This window comes from Stegodyphus dumicola, chromosome 7 (genome assembly GCF_044657685.1).
Source record: "Stegodyphus dumicola isolate Sdum_Otavi_A_Nest chromosome 7, ASM4465768v1".
NCBI lineage: Eukaryota > Metazoa > Arthropoda > Arachnida > Araneae > Eresidae > Stegodyphus > Stegodyphus dumicola.
The window spans coordinates 160,726,323-160,744,280 of NC_140774.1; the positions used below are offsets into that span (position 1 = coordinate 160,726,323).

The 17,958-nt window shown below is 31.6% G+C and overlaps 1 protein-coding gene across 2 annotated transcripts in view; it reads right to left on the reverse strand.

The window, feature by feature from the left end:
* LOC118198585 (uncharacterized) overlaps positions 1-17,958 on the reverse strand; it is a 65,262-nt gene that overhangs the window by 25,219 nt on the left and 22,085 nt on the right. The window contains exon 2 of one of the 2 annotated variants that reach the window (XM_035370297.2): positions 10,067-10,164. The exons of the other annotated variant lie outside the window; for it this stretch is intronic. Within the exon in view, the coding sequence (XP_035226188.1) occupies positions 10,067-10,164 (98 nt within the window). The remainder of the gene's footprint in view (positions 1-10,066; positions 10,165-17,958) is intronic. 2 annotated transcript variants of the gene reach the window in all.

A 17,958-nucleotide genomic window follows, 5' to 3' on the forward strand; every position in this document is an offset into this window, starting at 1 on the left:
ATGTCTTTGTGTGATATCTGTACGTAAAGACAGAATAAAGGACTCTTTTCCCAAAATGAATGTTAAATGAATTCCAAAGAGATTTTTTTCATGACATCTGCACTTACGTTTGTATGTATCTCGCATAACTCAAAAAACGAGTAGCCTCAGAACGTTGAAATTTTGTATACAGGACTGCTATAATATGTAGTTGTGCATCTTCCTTTCTGGTTGCAATCGGTAGCACTAAAAGCATGTAAATATACCCACTCTGTTACTCGGCTTTGGAGAGCTCAGTGTTTTTATTCTTACATGTTGGTAAATTGTGCATTTTTTGCTTTAAAAATGATTGATTATGTTTTTCTTATGTTCCGGTTAAGGTTGTTATGCGTTTAGTTAATCTGCATGCAATAGTTGTAGAATTAGGAATAATTTAATTGTTGTTTAAGTACCGCAAACCTTACTTAGCAGCCATATCTGTTTGCATTTGAAACTTAGGCAGAATGATGAATCTAGTTTCAGCACCTTAAATGTCTTTTTGCCGAGTGGAATCAAAAGTAAACTTTCAATTTTGCGCACTGAAAAGTCTGCCTTCTTGCCCGCTGGCCAAATTACTTGTTTTTGCGTAAACTGTAATTTTAATTATAAAAATTGTTTTTAAATTGTTTTAACTGTATGTGCTGTTTTATGTTTCTCAATCTTTTTCAATTATTAATAACGGTATTTTGAGATTTTTATGGATTTTTGCCTTGCCACGAAGTGAGAACTGAATTCATTGAATGAGAAATAGATCTCCAATTAAATTCGAGGAAATAAATGAAATGCACCAAAAGTGTGTATAATTTAATAGGCCGTACAAAGAAGTCATGTTAAATTACAGGGAAGTCTATGCTGTGCAAGGAATCATGTGTATTATATGAAGAAAGTTCTATCTTAAATTTTTTAAATTTTGCATGGTTGATTTTTGTCCGAACAAACATACGGTGCAGCTATATAAACAGTTATATACACACAATATAAGCGAAGTATTCAAATCATTTAATAATGCTGTGAACATTTATATAAAATTTTAATAATCTGAAAGGTTTCAGATTTCAAATTATGTCCAAAGGGTCGTTTTTTTAACTTTTTGTGTGTTACCTTTATTTACTAAATATCATGTTCTTTGCACTTAAACCATAAAATTCAGTTCAGTAGCAATGTCGTAAAATAATTTTAAAATGAGCTTGTCTTTAGAGTTTCCGATACACAGTTCCGCGCCCGCTGGAGATAAAAAGGTTTCTTCCCCCCCCCCCCCCCGCCGTAGAGTGTTGCCATTGCTCGCTTTTAAATCCTGGAGTTTGTTACTCAAAAATTCGTTAATGTTTTACAAAATGTGAAATCGATAATAAAATAAATTTCAAATATCAAATTAGGGCTTCTACGTGCTCATATTCGGTGGAGGATTACGTCATTCAAAATTCGATGGATCTATGTACCGTTGTTTTATCACAATACGAGAAATAGACATACATTTATGCAGATTTTTCATTATTTAATTTCTTCAAATATAATGCAAGAATTTAACATTTGGTGGCAACAGTTTGGAAAGTGAAACGGACATTTATAGTGATTCAACGCAAAATCGCAAAACGAAAACTATAGTCCTTCAGGGAACAAAGCCCCTTTGGAATAAAAATTATCAATTAGATATATGATATAAAATAATATGAATGATATCAATTACTTCTTTATTGAAATTTATATGAATTCTAGAAAGATATTACTTTTAATTAGCTAATTTTTGTTGCACTGACTGTTATTAAATTACAACGTCAAAGGAAAGAAAGACAAAATAAAGGCCGTACGGAATCTGCATATTTCCTTCTAAATAATTTAAATACATTGATAACTAATAATTGTTATCATGATAATATAGATAAATTTAAAATAAAATCTAATGTATTTGACAAATAAATTGAAAAATCTGAATCTGCGTTGATTAGCAACAGCCATCAGAAGTGGTAAGTTTAAGCTGCGTGAATAATTTTAAAGGTATCTTGTTGCATCGAATGGCAGTATGTACCAGAACTTGCGATTTTCAGATTGTTTGGATTATTAATGCCGCGATATCATATTGCAACGCTATGAAGAAAAGACCACACTATGGTCATTCCTAACGTAAAAAGTAACGGAATAAACTGTTATCTTTAAGGATGATCTCAATCAAAAATGATTGGACTTATCTAAGTTTTGCTTTTACTGCCGAGCCAAGCACGCGGATGCTTCAGCCGACGTTTTTTAACTTTTTCATCTACAGGACCTTACGTTTCGCTCTGTCGACCAACAGGAAACGGATTCCATGTGACCGCAACTGAAACGTCCAAACCTTGACATGGTTATTCATCTGCTCAGTTTAAAGTTCTGAGTTGCTTTCATAAGTCAGGTGACTTACATATTTATTTATGATTGATGTACTATTTTTAATTTGTTTAAATAAATAATACTCTTTAAATATAATAGCACCTTTAAATACTGAGACTAACACACAACAGCTAGTTTGATATCAGTAAAATCGAAATAATCAAATAGTATTTCATCTTGTATGTACTATAAAACAAGTTAAGAGAGTTTTATTTATATTCTTTTTAGGCCTGCCAGTAGCCGAGCGGTAAAGCCGCTTAACTCTGGTAGCTCGGTCCGAGGTTCAAACCCCGGGAACGGACCGACTGCATGGGCGCTTTCAACGCTTTTCTCCTGCGTAACGGGCCCACCAGCGGCCAAGCGGTAAAGTCGCTGAACACTGGTAGTTCGGTCCGAGGTTCGAATCCCGCGAACGGGCTGGCTGCATGGGCGTTTTCGTGGTTTTCCCCATGTGTAACGTGTATACGAGCCAGTTTCCCTTAGAAAGTCCTCCACGAAGGCACCCCTCCTCTTAGGCAGATAGCCCTCGAGGCTTTGCCATAATCACACACACACACAATCTCCTGCGTAACGTGAATAGAGCCAGTTTCCCTTAGAAAGTCTTCCAAAGGCCCTCGAGTGCTTTGCCGTCATCACATAAATCACACCGATCTTTTCGTTTATTTATTTCAACAAAGGTACTAAACTTAAAAAAAAAAAAAGTATTTTTCATAGTGATAAAACAAACCTTTCACACGGAAATGTAGAACGAATCTAATTTTGATTTTCCTATACACAACATTTTTATCTCATCTAAAATAAAAAAAAAAAAAAAGTATTTTTTATTTATGTAGATTCTACGATTATATAATAATCTTGTTTACATTTTTTTCTCTTTTAAAGTTAACAAAACAAATTATTTTTGGCAAAAAGATAATAAATTTATTATTACCTTTTTTCACTGATATAAGCTTGTAAAGTAATGAAATTAACAATACATGTTAAATTTCTTTCTTTATAATTTGTCAAACAGTTATCTTTTAAATAAATTTTAGTAATTAAGTTAAGATACGTTAGACATCTGGTTCTTGGTTTAATAGATTATTAAGTTCTGTTAAAAATCTATTAAAGGGCGAAGGTAGCCCTTTCCTTAGGCACGAAGGTAGCCCTTCCCTTAGGCAAATAGCCCTACTGCCTAACGGAAGGGCTACCTTCGTGGAAGACTTTCTAAGGGAAACTGACGAGTATACAAGTTACACATGAGGAAAACAACGAAAACGCCCATGCAAGCCAGCCCGTTCACCTGGAATTGAACCTAGGTCGGAGCTACCAGTGTTCAGCGATTTTATCGCTCGGCCGTTGGTAGGCCGTTAGTCATCTGGAATTAATGGAAAAATATTTAGTCCTAAAATTTTTTAAATGCACTATTTATGTACCTTAATTTATAACAAAAGATTAATTAGTTCAAAATCTGAGGTAAGCTTATAATCATATATTAGTTCTCTTATTTATTTGCTTATGATTTTTACATATTTTCAGTTCGACTTCAAATATTCAGACTAACTGTGAGATCAAAGTCAAAACAAATAACAGAAAAATGCGGACAATAAAATAATCTTTCTTCTGTAGGCTTTCTGTATTTATAGTAATGCAACCAAAAAAACCTTTTTTTTATTTATTACTTTTTTTTTTTTTTTTCATTTTCTCATTTATTTCCTTTTTATCACGTTATATTTTGATAAAAGTTATGGGGAAAAAAAGTACTCTCTGAATCACCCAAAATAAAGTACAGAATGAAATTTTCTTATTACAATGAAACAATGAAGCTATTTTTAATTTTCTGAAATGCACTTATTTTTTCAACTGAAATTAAAGAGAAATCTATTTATGTAAGCTTTTTATGTGTAAGTAATAGTTATAATTTACGTAGGCTGAATAACTAAATAATAATTTTTATTTGTATTTGTATTAAAATTTCTGCTACGTGCTCCACCCTGCGCGGAGAGGGAGGTATGCCTGTGAAGGTCATTTTGCGTATCCACATACCAGTGTTCAGCGGTTTTACCGTTCTGACTGTCGTGGGCAGTTTGTATCAAAAATTAAAGAAAGTAATTTTTGTGCATGAAACAAACCGTATAAATATTAACTGAAACCTAGCCATAACACAGGCGTAGCTATGGTTTTCAGAGCCCGCGGACACCTGAAGATTTTGTACCCTATTCTGTGTGCCAAGAATGGAAAATATTTCATTCTAAGATTTCTTAATTACAATTTGGCGCCCTCTCGATGCTGCGCCTGGGGACAGATGTACCCCTTGCCCCACCCTAGCTACATCACTGAGCCATAATATCGAATACTTTTTTGATGTAAAGTAATTAAATAAGTAACACATATTAAACTTTTGCACGTATAACTTAAATAAGTTTATTATTTTTAATTTCCGAAATGCTAATAAGTATGTGTTAGAAATCATTGGCGGCTGGAAATTAACCGATGTAGTCCAATCCTAAAAAAAGATCAAGCTACGCTATTTTAATTTTATTGATATAAAATAATGAAATGAATGACACATATCATATTTTTACACTTATTAGCCCAAAGGGCGGTAAAAGAAGGGCTATTACTTTCGTTTTACCATTTTGCGTTGGTTCACTATAAACGGCGTTTCACTTTTCGTATTGTTGTCATGTATGTTTCTCACACTGGGAAAAACAATGGCACCTAGAGACATCAAATTTTGAATAACGTAGTCCTCCACTCGAATATGGCCATCTGGAAGCCCAAATTTAGACATTTTTTATTATCTACTTTATATTTTGTAGAACTTTAACGAATTTTTGATTAACAAGCTCAAGGATTTCAAATCTGAAAGGGAAAAAAAATTATCTCCAGCGTGCGAGACTGTGTTTCGAAAATTCTAAAGGTATGCTTTTCTTAAATTATTTTGTGATATTGCTTTTGAATTTAATTTTATGGTTTAAGTGCGAATAATTGAATGTAACAAACAAAACGTTAAAAAAAGCCCACACCTTTGGGCGTAATATAAAATCTGAAATCTTTCAGATTTTTTTTTTTTTTAATACAATTTGTAATAAATTTACGACTTTTGATTTTGAAGAAGTAAATAAAGATATGTAACTTCTATAAACTGATATTTTTAAATACACGGTTTCTGTGCTATATGCAAATTATACTGAAAGATTTTCAGCATTTACAGAATAAATAAGAAAAATTAAACATTAGAGACACACAACATATAAGCATCTCAGAGAGGCGCATATGAAAACGAAGATCTGTGCTACTTGCTGAATCATAGAATCATTTTAAACAATTACGAAATGTCAGGTGTTTATTATCTGCTTTTTAAAAGAAATATCGCGAATAATGATAGTTAGTTATCTTTGTTTTATATTCTCCAAAAACATAGAAAACAAAGTGAAAGCTGTCTGTGCGACAATCATTGTATTTCCTTGCTTATAAGGAAACAGTAATAATAATTTTTTAAAGCGTCAACATTTAGCATATTTGTTAAATTTACTGCTGTACGAATTATTTGTGTCAAATTACTTACATTTAGAAAATAAAAATAGGCGCTCAGACGATATAGTAGTTAGAGAACCCTGACTGCGATACCTAAGGGCCCGGACTCGAATTCCGCAGAAGGCATGGATATAATCGTTTGTCCTTTCATAGGAAGCAAAGGTGGTCCTACTATTAGGTGCCTCCATAATAGCATCTGGCCTTTGGAGTGGCCTATGCCGGCATAGGCAAGTGCCCGCCATTGGAAAAAAAGAAAGAAAATCTGAAAGGTTTCAGATTTTAAACGTCCCAAAGAGAGTATTTTGTGTGTTACCTTTATTTGAAATATTTTGTGTGTTACCTTTATTTATTAAATATCATTTTCTTCGCACTTAAACCATAACATTCAGTTCTTTAGCAATATCGCAAAATAATTTTAAATTGATCATATCCTTAGAATTTTCGATGCACAGTCTCGCGCGCTGGAGATAAAAATGTATTTTTCTATACAACGTTACCATTGCTCGCTTTGAAATCCTAGAGTTTGTTAATCAAAAATTCGTTAAATATTTACCAAATATGAAATCGATAATAAAACAAATTCCAAATTTCAAATTTCGGCTTCCAGATTCCCATATTCGCAGTAGGATTACGTCATTCAAAATTAGGTAGCTCTAGGTATCGTTGTTTTATCACAATGCGAAAACACGTACACACATTTATGCAGATTCTTCATTATTTAATTTCTTCAAATATAATACAGGGCAATAATATTTAGTGGCAACAGTTTGGATAGTGAAACGGACATTCAGAGTGATTCGACGCAAAACGAAAACAGTAGTCCCTCAGGGACAAAGCCTCAACACTGTACGGAATAAAACATTTTATTCTTCAGCGCGCGAAACTATCGGAAATTCTAAAAATATGCGGGCTTTAAATATTTTGCGGTTTTGCTATTGAACTGAATTTTATATGGCGTAACTGCGAAAAACGTGATATTTAACAGAATAAAGTTAACACAAAAAAGTCATTTTATATTATGCCTAAAGGGGCATTGATTTCACGGGGAATTCAAAACAGGATCTGAAAAGTGATACAGATATTCAAATTCATTCGACACAAAATACCGTTAGACATTGTAAGGTCTGTGCGTTGCTCCGGTACCAACATAATACCAGTAAGAAATGTAAAGAAACCTCGCTCATAAAATATCCATGCTTGTGTTAATGTTAATGGAACGCTTTGAAGTCTTTGAGTTTGTTAATAAAAAATTCGTTAAAGTTTTACAAAATATGAAACAGATAATAATACGAATTCCAAATTTTATGATGATATATAGTATATCATCCAATATGAAGATCCAATGTGGGTTTCCAGATGCCCATTGGAGGACCACGTTTTTCAAAATTTGATGTCTCTAGGTACCGTTGCTTTTTTTGACAATGCAAGAAACATACATACATTCATGCAGAATCTTCATTATTTAATTTCTTTTAATATAACGCAGAGCTCTAATATTTGGTGGCAGCAATATGAATAATTCAAACTTTTATAGTGAACGAACGCAAAATGCCAAAACGAAATTAATAAAAATAAAAAGAAGTCTTGAATGAACTGAGAAAAATTTTTAAAAATAGAAAAATATATGCAATACTTAACACTGCATCGAGAATTCTATGGTGTTTTGCTGCTTTTAAAATTTTTGTGATTTTGTTGTAGAATAGTACATTGCATAAATGAAGAAAACGGTGATTAATAATAAAACTAGAAGGACGAAATGAAATGAGTTAGCAGGAGTAAAAGCAACAGCAGACTGGTAGACTGCGAACCCAGCGAGAGCGTAAGAAACCTTAAATATTCTTTTGGGTAATCGTTAAAAATCTGCCAAACTTTCAATTTTTTTTTTCAGTATTGGCGTACTGCTAATACTGAATTTAAAAGGAGTGTTTTGTATTTACTATTGTATTTCTTTTTGAAAAAACGTCAGCTGTTTCTAGTCAATTATGTCTTATATTATTTAGAGCATTCTACCCTATTGCTTACGTTATTTACAGCTACTGGAAATAAATTATTTTAGCATACCCTAAATGTACAAACTCGATTCTTTCTATTCTCCAGTCTGAACTCTCGGGCCTGTTATATGAATCTGAAAGAATAAAAACAACTCAGTTCAAAACTCTGATGTGTAACCGAGCGCTACCAATTATCCGCCAAGGTAGGACATCATTGCCCTGACGTTGGCAACAATCTTACTTCTCACTTCTCGCTTCAGTTCACCTCATGACATAATTGCGTAACAGATTGGCATCCTTTGCTTCATTTCGTCAGATGCCTTAGAAAATGTTACATTCTCTACGGAAGAGTAAAAAGCAAGAACTCATCCGCAACACTAGGAGAATGCTAAATGCTACGTACAAGCAATCAATCTAAAGCAGGAAAATGCTAAATGTTACATACAAGCATCAATCTAAAGCAGCCTGTAAGCTTCAATACAATAAATGGGACACAATTCCTGTTTTAATAGACTCCTTTAAATGATTCAGATAGGAAACTGGAATAACATTTTATCCCGAATTTAAATGTCTTAAAGCTGAAATTATTTCGCGATTTCCTGGAGTGTACCGGGGGGGGCGATGTTCATGTTAACGCAAAATTATGGTTCGTACGAGGGCAATTAAAAAACACAGAATTTTTTTTTGGTTTGATGTGGCTACGGCAAAGCCTCGAAGGCTATCTGCCTAGGGAAACGACGCCTTCATGGAGGACTTTCTAAGGGAGACTGGCTTGTATACACGTTACACATGGGGAAAACCACGAAAATGCTCATACCGCCAGCTCATTTTTGGGATTCGAACCTCGGACTAAACTACCAGTGTTCAGCGACTTTATCGCTCGGCCACTAAAAAACACAGAAAAGAAGAATAAAACGTATCATAAACGGAAAAATATTATTGTTAACACATTACATAGATTTTGGAGCAGTTTAATCCTAAGGACAAATTCATTATGTTACGTAAATTAAATCAGTATTCAAACCAAAATACCATTGTCAGTAACGAAAGAATAAATATCATTAGAAATGAAGAAATTGGTAAGAATTCGGAGAACAAGTTCTTCATTTTTTGGTTCCACAAATCTTTTAGTTCAAATAACTTCCAACAAATAGTTTCAATTTTCAGCAGATAATCTTTTAGCTTCTCAAATTAAATTCCTATTTAGAATGAAAAGAATGCACTTTAAATAACGGAAGAATAAACATCATAAGAAACGACGAAAACTAGCTTATTTAATTGCATTAAAGAAGAGTATTTCGAGAATAAGTTCACGCTTGTGTAAAAAAAAAGTCTTCTGAGAGTTTATATTATTCTTGTATTTCCACAGGATTCACGGTGAAACAAAAGTTTAATGTGTAAACGTACGGTTTATTTTATCGACTGAGCGGTTTATTTTTAACGAATAGTTTAACAATGCTTATTTATTCCGATCTTCATTAATCAGAATGCACAGAATAAAATAAAATTAAATTCAAGAGCAATATTACAAAATAATTTTAAAAGAGCATGTCTTTAGAATTTCCCATACACAGTTCCGCGCGCTGGAGATAAAAAGGTTCCCCCCCCCCGTGTTGCCATTGCTCGCTTTTAAATCGTCGAGTTTGTAACTCAAAAATTCGTTAAAAATTTACAAAATATGAAATAGATAATAAAACAAATTCCAAATTTGGGCTTTCAGATGCCATATTCGGATGGAAACCTACGTTATTCAAAATTGGATGGCTCTAGGTATCGTTTTATCACAATGCGAGAACACATACATACAATTATGCAGATTTTATATTTAAATAAAATTAAGTGCTCACACTAAAAAAAAAAAAAAAAAAAAAAAAAAAAAAAAAAACTAATTTCACGAGACTGACTGCATATAAATACATAATTATACTATGTTAGTGGGGCTACTAGTTATTACACCTTTCATACATTATTACACCCCATTTCATATATTATTAGACCTTTATGCTACAGAACTGTAACATAGCCCCAAACGTTTCAATTCCATTTACTTAGAAATGGTTGAATTGTTGGCTGTAGTTGCTTTACACCAGAGAGCTAAATCATCAGATACCACTTCAAAGAGAGAAAAACAGATCCCCTAAGAAATACCTATAAATAGCAATTTAAACACTTACCCTTGTTTTTCCTTGGTGGCCGAATCTGTTGAAGGCATTGTCATGCGAGCGAGGACTAATCCTCAGAACATCCGTCGTTACAGCCCAAGCGGAGATCCCTAAAATAAATAAAGAGGAAGACTTCATAAAGAAATTTTAATCTTTATTCTCTATAAGGTTATTTAATTCTTAAACTTCAAGTTTTTCTTTCTTATCATAAATGTAGAGTTCTGTGAGTTTGAAATTAAAATAACTTTCGCAGACGATAAAAAGAGTTGCGTATTGCCGGAATGGCAAAATATTAGAGTATTTTAAGGACATGATAAAAAGTCGTACGTAGAATTTTAATTAAGATGAAGTCGTTATGCTTTTGGGTTCTTAAAAGTCTAAATTAAATTTATTAATGCTATTATAGACAGATTTTTTTTATTAAGCGGAGCCTAGTTTTTATTTTATTTCAATAAAATTCTGGAAGAGTAATTTCATCTAAATATGGAAGAAGAAAGTACAAGAAATTATTTCCTGCTATAGAGAAAGCGATAGTTCATCTAAACAAAGGAGTTTTTTACTTCCTTGTACGAAGCAAAAAGGAAGTACTGTAATCGCGAAAAGTTTCAGGCAGCATATTTCAACGAAAATATCTCATTTTGACCTCTTTCAACTGCAATTTAACGATGTATTTCCGTGATATATATACGTAAGGACAGAATAAAACACTCTTTTCCTCCAAAAAAATTATAAAACTGCTTTAAAATGAATTCTGAAGAGAATTTTTCATGGCGTCTCTACGAACGTATGTACGTACGTAGGTACGTACGTGCGTACGTACGTATCTCGCATAACTCAAAAACGAGTAGCCTCAGAACGCTGAAATTTTGTATACAGGACTACTATAACATGTAGATGTGCACCTCGTATTTTGGTTGCAATCGGCCGCACCAAACGTATATAAATATATTCATATATAATTGTTTCATAAGAATAAATTGAGTTTAATTAAAAAAATTAAATTTAAATTCATATTTAATTAAATATTCTTTGCGCCATTGCTGCAAGGAATGAAATTTAAATTTAAACAAATTTAAAAATTTGTTATATCCGCTCTGTTACCCGGCTCAGTGATCTCAGTTTCTTTACTCTTATATGTTTGTAAATTGTACATTTTTTGCTTTAAAAATGATTGAATTATGTTGTTCTTATCTTACGGTTAAGTTTTTATGCCTTTAGTAAATCTGTATGCAATATTTTTAGAATTATCAACAATTTTAAAATTGTTTAAGTGCTGGTAAGCCTAATGTTTTTGATGGCGGCCATTGCTCTTGTTTACATTTGAAACAGCAGGCTAGCGGATTTGTTGCCAATCTAGAGAAACTTAGCTTCTCAACAACAAAGATAACGCCTTCATATATTATTTAAATCATGCTTAATACTTTCTGGAATTTTTCGAGGAAATAAGCGTTTAAGATTTACTTCGTAATTTTTAATACAGATATTTTGAGCTTTTATGTATTTTTGCCTTGTCGCGAAGTGAAAACTAAATTAATTGAATGAGAAATACTCAATCGTCTGTGAAAAACTGTTTCTTTTTTGTTTTGTTTGCTTAATTTCTTTTATACATCGTTCTAGCTTTATTATAGTATTTGAATAGAACATGTGGCAACGGTTAGGTAATTCTTTAAATGATATAAATTTTGTGCATTCTGAGTTATAATATGAACGAAATATAATACTGTTATGTGAACCTAGCGCCAGAGTGTCGCTATGGTAAACAAAGTGAATTTTAAAGAATGCATTTATTCTATTGTGGTTTATGCGGTGTCGGCGAAGTAGGTTTAATTCAATCTAACAAGTTTAAATGAAATGCAAGAAAAAATGCGTATAATTTAATATTCCGTACAAGGAAGTCATGTGGTGTACACATCAGATTTTTTAATATTTTTGTACAGTCGCACTTTTAAATAATGCACACAGCGCGAAAAAAGGGGGGACATTTCTATATCTTTCGTTCCATTGGGGAGGGGGCCGAGTGACGAAATTCAAATTGCGTTTTTCATATCTCGAAAGCGCGATTTAGGACATATATTAGATATATGTATAGCATTATTCTAATATATGCATTTTGACACAAACCTGGACTTTTCTGAAATGGCATACCAATGTTTTTCCATATTCCGATTCTACGACTAAAATTATGCCTAAATATTAAATTTTGTAAAATTTGGTGCGAAATTTACGGAGAAATTTAAAAATGTATCTTGGCGAATTTTTTTCAGTTTGTGCCAAGAATAATTTACTCGGCGAACTTCTTAATTTATAGCAACCTAATTTTCCTTTCCTTTTTTTTTCCATTGCAGACGAGCAGAATAAATATCATCGTTCATACTTTAAAATAGTTTTAACAAAGTACGTAAACCACATTTTCGTTATTATCGCTTATAATAAGTACGCCAAATTTCAAAACGCGCCAATATGTAAATTCCTGTATATCTTAGAAAATTTTGAATAAAAAGCTCTAATTTCTTGCAGATGCGCTTAGAAAAACATCTACTCTTTGATGATGTTAGAAATTTTATAGGTTATAATACAAAATGTTTTTGAAAAAGTTATAAAAAATATTTAAAAATACAAATTTTAAAAATAAATCATAACAAATGTGCGAATTAGATTTGGATTAAACCTAAATTTCGAATCCTGGAAGAAGGAATTAAGTAACTTTCATAAAAAACGAGCTATTAATAAATATATATCAAATTCAATTAGCATTGAGGAGTGAAAATTTTGAGAGCTAATTGTTTAAAAACTACTCGTGCGATTTTTACAAAACTTGGCAGTTTGGCATAATTTGAGTCTTAAAATCGAAATATGGAAAAAATTGCCATGTCATTTTAGAAAAATCCGATTTTGTGTCAAAATACCTACATTAGAACAATGCTATATATAAATCTAATACACATTCTAAGTCGCGCTTTTGAGACTTGAAAAAGTTGAATTTAGTCAATTGGCCCACTAGAACGGAAGATATAGAACTGCCCCAATTTTTAGGGGGCGGTGTATATATAGCAATGTGTTGAAAGAATGTCTACTAGTTCTTTCCTTTAAATACATTCTTCAAAAACAGTAGTAAAATTGTTGAAAATAAGTCAGAATAATCTGTTTACATATGAGAGAAAATCTTCTATAAACAGTTTCAACACTTCGCATTCGTGGTTCTGTAAACATAAAGGCGAACATTTCGTACCGTTCTGATAGAGAACAGAGATATTCGTAATGTTTTCATCGAACCAGCTGTCAATAAATGCTGTTTTACTGTAGTTCTAAAAACAACCTAATTCATAAAAGTGAGTCAAATGCTAAACACGAATGCTGCTTGTTTCAGTACGTAGCCGAAACGAGGCCATTTTGTTTTATAATTGTTTTCTAAATGTCGTCGAAATCGAATTTCGACTTGTAATATGCTTTGAAAAATGATATAAATCAGTTTTGATACTTTTCTGAATATCTATGAAACTTCGACATTTATGAAACTTTATCAAATTTTAACTGATTTAAGAATTATAAATATTTTTCTGTGTGTAGAACTATAAATATTCTTCTTGTGTAGAATTATAAATATTCTTCTGTGTGTAGAATTATTAATATTATTCTGTGTGTAGAATTATAAATATTATTCTGTGTGTAGAATTATAAATATTATTCTGTATGCTAGCGTTATTCTAGGAAGAGCGTATGAAAAGTTGCATTTTATATTTACCAACAATATAAAATGATAAAAATCTAAAATAAATCAGCCGATAGAGTAGATTCCTAGTTCTATTGACTTTATTTTGACAAACTTTATGATCAAGAGAGTACGTCTAATATTAGCGAATGCCTCGAATCAGTATTTAAAACAGCAAAGACTATAGAAATCTTTTCTTAAGTACTTAACCTTTTACATGACAATGTTCCTTTTTTAGAACATCATGTTTAATATTTTTTAAAAAATAAACTATCATATCTGTCACTTAAAACAAATTACCGTTTATTATAGAAAGTATGATTGATTTGTTGACATAAAATTTATTTCTTAAATATGAATATTTCAGCGTAGAAAATTTTCTGAAAATTGGCTTTTTTTTAAAGATTTTTACAGTATTTAAGAAAACAAATTCTATAAAATTCCTGAAAATTCCAATCCACCCAAACCTTTCCCAGTTGTCCTTGCAAAGGACAAATTTAATGAGTTAATAAAAGAAATTCAAATAATAACAAGAAGTATTTCTTCAAGACTGAGTAAAATTGCAATGTTCCAAAAAAGGAACATTGCATGTAACGATATACAAAATCAGTGATTTTAGTTGTATTTCCCTGTTTTGAGCTCCAATATCTGCTTGCTTCTTTTCTTAGAAATGATCACATCTGCTTCACAAGGATTTGTGTGTTTATATTAGGTCTTTCGAAAAGTTCGAAAAATGAAAATTTGCCGCTTAGATCAAAAGTTGTTTCTGAACTATTATTTGTTATTGATAATCCAGAGAAACATAAAGTATTTTTTGATAACTTTATTTCATCGCACAGTTTGCTAATAGATTTGTCTAACAAAGGCTTTAAGGCAACTGGCATAGTGCCAGCAAAAGAGATGAAAACATGCAGAAGAGATATCGATATTTCAACATGGAGAATTTGATTACTGGTGCGATGGAGAAGTTTATATGTGCCGTTGGAGAAACAATTCTGTTCTAACTATTGCATCAAATTTTATCACTCAGAACCACTAGGAAGAGCAAAAAGATGTGTCCGAGCTTAAGAAAAGAAATTTGATGTTCTCCATCCTTACATTATAAAATTATATAATGAAGGAATGGGTGGACCTGCTTGACCGACTTCTTTGAGTTATCGACCAAAATTTGGCAGCAAAAAAAAATGATACTGGAACTTATTTATCAACGCACTCAATATGGTATTGGCTACTGAGTGGATCGTACACACTGATTTACACAAAAACATCATATTAGAAATGACTCGCGTGAATTTTAGAAGAGAAATTACTTTGAATTTGCTTCGAGCGAAACCTAAAATTTACATGATACCTGGACCCCGTGCCCATCAGTCGACATCTACAAGAAAATCAGATGCACATTATATACTAGTTACATCATCACAAGGGTGTTGTGTAGTGTGCCAAAAAAACACTACAAACATGTATTTTAAATGCAAAAAAAAAAAAAAAAAAAAAAAAAAAAAATGCTCCATGCACACTGCTTTCCAAAATATCATGGACAATGAGAAACTGGTAAAAAGGATTACAAAAAATTAGTCTTTTAGAATGTTTCATATTTTTTGTGCTACTGGTTGAAATCCCATAAAAGATAAAATATTTTATTTATCTTTTAATAAAATCTAAAGATAAAATATTTTATTTTTTATTGGTAAGGTATTTTACAGTTTTAAAATCGCATTCATATTATTTATATTGTTAGTCAAACTTGTGTAAGTGTAAATTTGTTTTTATTGTTTCTTTACACCTTTTGCATTGCATATCTTACAAAATAGTACGCTAATTAAAAATTATGTAAATTTTTTAATGAGTTTTACTTAAATTTTACTGTAATTTCACATCAAATTGTTCAGTAAACCATTATTACAGCATAAAATTTTAAAAGATTTATCATATAACGCTTTGTTTTCAAGAAGTTAAAAAAAAAAAAAAAAAAAAAAAAAAAAGACAGCGTTACATACTAATGTTACAAAAATGGAACAACCGGGAAATCATAGACAGAAATTTTTGTACGGCAGTTTTTTTTTTGTTTTGTTTTGTTTTTGTTTTATAGTCTCTATGAGTGTATTCTAACGTGAATTTGATGAATTAATTGTGACTTTTATTTCTGGATCATAGTGCGGCATGTAAAAGGTTAGCATGGATGTGAAGTCTGTTTGAGTTGTAACACAGTTAGTGACAACTTTAGTAGGATATTTTGACTATAAAAATTTTCAGGCAAAAGATTTTCGACCCCATATATTTTTAAAATGAAGTTAATTTTAAATATCTTGCCTGTTTAAGAAACATAAATAGTAAAGCATACATTAATAACGGATTTAATAATTACTATTGAGCAAGCCCGCCAGATGAGCGGGCTGAGGACAAAGCAGAATTTATAAGTTCAATGTACACTTGAAAATAAAATGTATAAAAACGTTCCAGTATGAAAGAAATCAGTATATTCCTTCCAAGCAACAACCAATTCGTAAATAATTTTTTTATTGCCAAACTAGGAAACATAAACTTTTGACACTTAAGGTTAATATATATATATATGAATGATGTCATGATTTAAATTTAATGTAATATAAAAACTTTTTCTTTATACCAATAAAAGAATTAACGTGACAATAACGTACCGTGTCAATTACCCTAACCTGAAACAAAAGACTTAACCAAAAGCAGCTTGTAATTTGATATTCTGACACTAACGAAACATTTTCGACATACAGTAACATCACATGCAGTCGCGTGTTTTCTTCAGTGTTAGAATATGACCATAATAATATGTTTAATGTTTGGAAATGTTATTTTTATTTCGTATTACGTAAAACTTTCAAATTTTTGATTAACAAATTCTACGATTTGAAAACGAGCGGTGGCAACACTTTTCGAAATAAAGCAATTTTAACTCCAGCTCGCGAGACTGTTGCCACTTGGGAAAATGAGTGCCAAAATAAGCGTTTTTAGAGTTTCTAATAAACATCTGAGGTGATTAAAGTCGAGGTGAAGTGATTATTTAATTTTTGATTTGATAACAGAAAATTCGGCGAACAGGCTATTCATTTCTAATTTATTTAATTTCATTTAAAATGTTATAGTTGGATCCGCATCCGAAAGAAATTTATGTGGTAAAAGTAAAAGCTTATTTTTTAACCATCATCTTTCCTTTACCTCCATTAAGGAGACACAGTACGAAGTGGCACACACTTGAGGCTATGATTTAAATAGTAAACGACTTTTCTGTTGCATTCTTTTCTTCCATTTGGGGAGATTGTAGAGACATATTTGTTTGCTTTTATAATGGAAGGTTTCAATGCAAAGCCAAGTACGAAAAATCAGCATATTATTTCGACGCAACATGTACCTCAAACATTATTAATGTTAAGCACGCCTCCAACGATCTAGCAACTTATCGATTGTTTCAACATTTTCAGCGACAAACAACGGCTTTCTCGAAGGAAATTTTTATCAATCACATTATTTCCCGATTACGAAATTTTAACTGGCCATCGCGATTGGTAAGCGGCAAAGCTCGTTTCTCTGCTGCTATATAAAAGAAAATATGTATGTAAATAAGCCACAAATCATATACCAACTAAACGCTTAACATTCGATGACGCAATTCAAAAGTTTGGATCTGAAGTTACGGAAAATTCCCTGGTCAGAATACGTCCAGCCGCCCTTAATCATGGCCGCCATTTGCCAGATAAGATTTTTAGAATGTATCGTAAATATATTTCCACAAATTGTATTAAATGTTATGAATGGCGAAAAATAAATAATTTTGAAAGAAAAAAAATTATTCAATATTTTGATTCCAAAATTAATTACGTGCTGCTCATTATATTTTCTATCACCATATTTATATCGATTTCCCGAAATTTTCCGGAAATCTTCGTTGAGAGAGTTCGAATAACGAGGCTTTGCTGTATTTGGAATATTTTCCTTTAATTCGATGGTAAAAATTATAAATATTTTAAAATAAATTTGACAAATGATGAGGATATTGCAAAAAGGACGTATTTCTTATTACATTTAAAAGTCTGTGGTAAAAATATCTTAGACTTAAGTGTCTCACATTCTAAAAATAAGTCGAAATGCTAAGTTTTACTGTAGAAGGCAACGTTTAAAGAAGTAAAATTTAAAAATTTAAAGTTCTAATATATAACTC